General features: G+C 43.2%; 1 protein-coding gene across 1 annotated transcript; it reads right to left on the reverse strand.

The window, feature by feature from the left end:
• Nucleotides 1-1127: 1127 nt before the first annotated feature.
• Nucleotides 1128-5175, reverse strand: LOC130869065 (spindlin-2-like; the record flags this gene model as incomplete). The annotated part of the gene is made up of 4 exons (XM_057761157.1): nucleotides 5134-5175; nucleotides 2018-2047; nucleotides 1443-1894; nucleotides 1128-1308 (listed from the first exon to the last, which is right to left on the reverse strand). Coding segments are annotated over exons 1-4 (705 nt in total), but the record flags the coding sequence as incomplete, so codon positions are not given.
• Nucleotides 5176-6000: the final 825 nt, after the last annotated feature.

Here is a 6000-nt window from a genome sequence, read left to right on the forward strand (position 1 = left end):
GGGCCCTGAATGGCAGTTTGACACCTACAACCTTACTAACCAAGTTTTTGAAGATGAAGGAACCAAAACTGCCCTGTTAAAGATGTCAGGATCCTTGCATGATGGGAGTCAGGCATCAATATCATACTGGTATCCTCAGGTCTGATGGGTTTTTGGGGTCTTTGCCACACTTCACATAACATCACTGATTCCCTAGGTAACTGATTTTATGGAGCTCGGTGCATTCATCATATCTGTGCATGTCACACACCAATGTGATTCAATGTACTACTAGTTTAGCCTGGGTGCGGGTGAGTCTGTTTATGAGTTTTATAGCACAAATCCCACAGAACATGATCAATGACAAGGGAACAGTGTTTAAAGTTAAGGCAGGCCAATTGTTTAAATGAACTCACAGGGGTTGAATGGCATGCATAAGACCTGTGAGAGTGCAAGACAGAAAGAATCCAGGCATGACAAAATAGGTAGTAGATAGAAGCCTGTCAAAAGTAAGTAGGTAGCCTGAGGTCCACCCCATTGCAGAAGAGCCCCTGAGAGGAGACACTTTTCTTTAGGCAGGAGGATCCGGGTCACTCAACATGCTCCAGTGGAGTTCATATACCCAGTGACTTCCAGATGGTATGAATTAAACCATTAATCAAATGAAACCCAATTTTCTTTGCTTCTGAGTACACATTTGTGACCCTTCATGATCACTCTCTATCCTCTTAAGTCCCAACACCTCGATGTCACATCTTTCCATATGACATGTTTTTCCCTCCCGCATTATCCCTCTCTGAGATCCTACATCGTTTTGGCCACTCTCCTCTGTTTCCTAAACAGCCATCTTGTCCTCTTCCACACACTGCATCTCCATTCGTCATTCCCTCTCCAAGGGGAAAAGACCATAAATCCTGTTTTGTTTTGAGGCCTGTCTTTCTGTGATGTCCCATCCACCAGAAACTCCATCATTGACCAAACAACATAACATCTTCACAAATTTATGTTTTTAGAGCAAAAAAAATTCCATTGAAAAAGATACCAGGATTAATAGAAGACCTGAGGTATTTCTGAAAAAAAGAGTTCCCCAAACACAGATTTAAGTCTGACCCCCAAAATTTGTGAATTTCACTTTAACAGATCTTCATCAAATCATAGACATAGATATGGAAGTCATTATCCAACTTGATGAAATGCACGGAAGGTTTGGTGGGAACTTGGTAAATAATTTTACCTATCTTTGGGTTCCATCTTTTTCGTTGTGCTGCATGCTTTTGCATGCCAAGGAATCCCTGCCTAATTCCAAATTCACCCCTATTGGAGGACATCCTGGCATAATGTGGAGGTTGCTTTCAATGTAGTCATCTAGATGGTGGTAAAGGTACACAACTGGATCTTTCTTGTAGGTAATGTAGAAACAGGTCTTCATGGTCTGCACCTCATCTTGGACCACCCCAGTCCACTCCTCCATAGAGCCTGGCATGATGTGGAGGTTGCCTTCAAGGTAGTCAACCAGGAGGTGGTAAACGTACAAGACCGGATCTTTCTTGTAGGTAATATAGAACCAGGTCTTCATGATTGGCACCTCCTCTAGGACCATCCCCTTCCAGTCATCCTTAGAGCCATTTGTGCCCTCAAATGTATGTTTCACTGCTCTGCCAACTATGGTGTTTGAGAGATGAGTGTCTGTCTCCTGAGGAAATGGTACGTTGCTAGGCAGGAACTTAAGGTTTAAAATCCTTTCATCACTGTGAAGCTCCAATCCATAGACACAATCTATCCCATCATACTTCAACAAATAGAGAGAGGGATTTGTTGGCAGTTGATCTAGAATGATGGCTTTCCACTGGGTGACTGGTTCATTGGCTTCCTTCCAGCCGTGAGAAATTCTGCAGCCGACAATATTCTCCAGGGCCTCAAAAGGCCTCCTCAGTTTTTGCTTCTGGAGAGATGACCCATTCCTCTTCTGGACAGGTGGCATGCATCTCATACTAAGAGGCATCTTCATCATGGCTGTAGACTTACTGAGATAGTCCACTGAGCTCTTGGTCCGCTGTTTCTTGGATATCTTCTGTGCTTGGGCTTCATAGCTGCCCACTCTCTAGGTTGAAAGAACTTTCCTTCTGTTTAATTCAGAAACCAAGTCGTGGACTCAACCATGAGTGCCTGCAAGGACAACTAGGGGAGGCTATGAGGTCAAGGCTCTTTTCTGGAAGAACTGTGGTGCAGGAGACAAAGATATTGATCAACAGGTTTGCATACCTAACTGTAATTTTCTCTTAAGAAATAAATAGGACAATTTGCAAATTTTTCTCTACAGCTCAGTATATCAATCTCAGAGACACATTCCTGCTGCCCAAAGGCAAATGACCTCCGCTGAGAAACCTACTTTCTGACTGACTAAGTCAATGAGAGGAGAAGGTATGCCTATCCCCGAAACGAGTAAGAAAAATCTGAACAGATAACAAAGAATTCGAAGGACATCCACACGTCTCCTTCGACATCAAGCTAATAGGTAGGGGGCTCAATCCAAGACAGCCTGCCCAAGGTCATGGCACTCCAATCCACTGGCTCTCTGTATTGGGTCTCCTGATCCAGACCCAGGTCTATTACATAAAGCCATTCTCAGTCTTCATTGTGGAAGTGAGTACAGTGAGACCCACTTCAACCTGAAAGACTCATTATTCTGGGCAACAGCAGCCATTGAGAAATAATTAGTATCTTTTAAAACACCTCTGGACAAAGAGGAGCTTTGCCATTTTAGTGGATTGATGAATTTGATATTGTTAGCAAAGATAAAGTGGGAAGAATAGCTGGCATTCACCATCCCCACAGCTATCAAATATAGGAGCTGGTAACAACAGAAATGGTGGACCCACAGGACATTTGAAGGAAAACTTTTTTGCACGACAGAGGTCTTAGTTGCGTTAAAAACATATTTACCAAAAGAAAATGTCCTACCTCTCCAGATTCAATCTTCCGGAAATGTTGAGGTGCAAAAAGCCTGTTGAACAGTTGTGGAGACCAGGAGCTGAACTGTCCTTCTCAGGCACTGTGAGGATAATAAACCCACCTTCATGGAAGACTAGTGCTTTGAGTGGAACAGAGTTGCTACCCAACGAACCAAGGCTTTGTGACATCACCAAGGCTCTACTTATGTCAGAAATCCCCTCACAAGCTTGTTACTTCCCTATTTACCCACAGAAACATCCAGCATTCAGCTCCTCAAAAGCTGTATACAGCCACCAGGGGACCCAAAATAAGCCCCCACTCATCTTCCCAATTACTCAAGTCACACTCTTGCCCAAGCAACTCAATCCCTGTATCTTATTTTTCTGAAAAAGTCTTTGGTGTCTGAGTCAACAAATCACATGAAAGTTTTTTTTTCTTAGATCCCATCTCTCCATTGGTTATCTTCTATTGATTTTTTCTTCCTTCATAAATAATAAATTTCAAATTTCCACTTCCTTTCCTCCTCCCCCTAACTATTCACGCAACCACCAATCCTCTCCACACCAATCCAGTCCTAATAGAGGGCAGGGTACCTTGACCTGTGGGAAGCCCTTGCCCCCCTCCATCCAGATTGAGGAAGGTAAGCATCTACATATAATATGATCGATTAAAGCCTGTATGTGCAGTACAGACAAATCCCAGTGCCATTATCATTGGGTTCTCCTTCTGCCCCAATTGTCAGCCACATTCAATGCTTCCACTTTGATCCCATGCTCTGTCAGTCCCAGCATAGCTTGTTTTGTTGATCTCCCATTAGCTCAACACAGTATCTCAGTGGGTGGACCAAGCCCTTGTATTCCTTAGTTCTTTGCTCTTATTCTCTCCCCTTCAGCTCTTCAACTGGAGCTTGGTAGCTCAGTCTAGTTTTCTGATGTGGGTCCCTGTCTTTATCTCCATCCTTTTCCGTAAAACAGTTCTATGGTGATATTCAAGATAGTCATCAGTCTGATTATGAGACAACGCACCCGTAGTGCCTAGGGACATGGCACAGTGCAGGCACCCACAGCTCACCTGCCCAAGGTCCTCGTTGGTGTCACCCCATGGCTTTCTGGGAACCCCTCTAGAGAGAAGCCTCTTACTAACCCCAGAACGGCACCCTAAGGTTGAGATATCAACAGTGTGTGTGCATTAACTTATGGGGATGTGTTTGTGTGTTTAAGACAAAATAACAGCAGATGGATTATAATATTGAAATTTCTTCTTATCTTGAGAAGAATACTTGCTACAGAAACACTATCACAGTAGTACTGAGAGTGTAGGCTGTCTCAGCATGGAGAAGTAACTGGAGCAAAACCCTAGTAGTTCAGCTCAGTGGCCCAAGAAAGATGGTCAAGGAAAGTCAATGAACTCAGGGATGGAAGTTAAAACTCAGGCTAAATAACATTCCAAATCATTTAGGCGGAACATGAGACACTCGTGCAACAGTCACAAGTGTCTAAAATGCCTGGAACTAGAATCTTAGGGCAGGAGAAGTTGTGGAGCCGAGAGTGCATGGCAAAAACTGACAGAATCTGGCAAAAGACATGTAAGCGTAACTAGCAAACATCCATGGAAACCATGAATGGGAGAAAACCCTGAGAAGTCTGCACAAAAACATAACATCTTGACAATTCTGAGATTTAATGACAAAGGAGAGATCTTAAATATGTCACTGTCACATGGTGATGATTAACCCACTCCATTGCAGTGTGACCCCCTGACATGTTTAAGATACCTGTCAATTCTGTCTATATATTTACAGAGAAATTCACATTGCTTGCACAGATTAACTAGCAGCATGATTTACCACTCAATCAAAGGCAAAGCAAAGAAATCATGGACATGTTGTTGAATGCTGATGATGTTGTGGGAGCGTTTGTGGGTTTTTTCTTACAGGGAAATCATTGGTCACACAAATGCATGAAGCAGAGCCTGTCTCTGCCCTGTACCTGAAAGCATGAAAAAAATAAACTAAAATAGGTTTTTGTCACATACTGGTAAATTTTGCTGCTATGTCCAAATATGTGTGTTGCAGGAGCTCTTTCTGCTCCTTCAGGCTATAGCAACTGAGATAAAGGCCACTGGGGTGTGGTGTCTCTCTCTTTCAAAATGGAGCAACTGCCTTCAGCTTGCTCTCCTGCATCCATCTCCACATCCAGCTACTAGGCTCCTCTCCTCATCCTGCCGAGGGCTGTTGTATGGCATGGAAATCTGTAAGGTTTGCCCCTTAAAAGAAATAACCATTTTATGAATCATAATTCTAAACTAGCGTGGGAGATTGTTTGTGACTTACACATTCCTATGTGATGAGAGCAACCAGGGTGTGAAGGGGGTTCTCACTGTTCATGTTGCAGAAGCCATGGCAGCAGGAGTAGGAGGCCTCTCATTCTCTGTAAGGAAATCAGTAAACATTGGGGACCAGTGAAAGGATGCCCTGAAACATCAAGGCTTGAGCTTTCAGACCGCAATTCCTCCAGCTAGGTTCTGGGTCTCCACAACCTACAAAACCTCCTGAGGCCAAGTATTCAGAACCAGAAGCCTGTGTGGGCCATATCACATAAAATCGTAGTGAGGACACCAATCGTTTTTTTTTTTTTTTTTTTATGTACATCCTTTTGTCCCTCCAGAAACATTTTTATTTCCAATAAAGATAACTTGCTGGCTCTTTGTTGTCCTGAACATGCTCTATGGTGATGGTGGGGCATTCTTACATACCTTGCTTGTTGTTGTGAGACCTTAACGGGACAGCAATTGTTTCAGAAATCAAAGGCAGTTAGGTTCAAACCTGTGGTTAGCAGTGTGCTGGAGACTTGGGTTGCCTATAGCTAATCTATGGAAAGATGGATTTCCTAAGAAGGGTGGAAGCACTCATGGAGGCGTATAGTCTTACCTTTTCAAATGACCCATTTTGTGGCCTTACATCAGGCTCCTCTATTCTCCTCATCTTGGTTTCTTTACCAGATTAGGACAAAAATTAAAACTCAATGTCCTGGACGTGAACACTGAATGAGATATCTATGTGAGACCACA

Source organism: Chionomys nivalis, unplaced genomic scaffold, assembly GCF_950005125.1.
Source record: "Chionomys nivalis unplaced genomic scaffold, mChiNiv1.1 scaffold_29, whole genome shotgun sequence".
NCBI classification, from domain to species: domain Eukaryota; kingdom Metazoa; phylum Chordata; class Mammalia; order Rodentia; family Cricetidae; genus Chionomys; species Chionomys nivalis.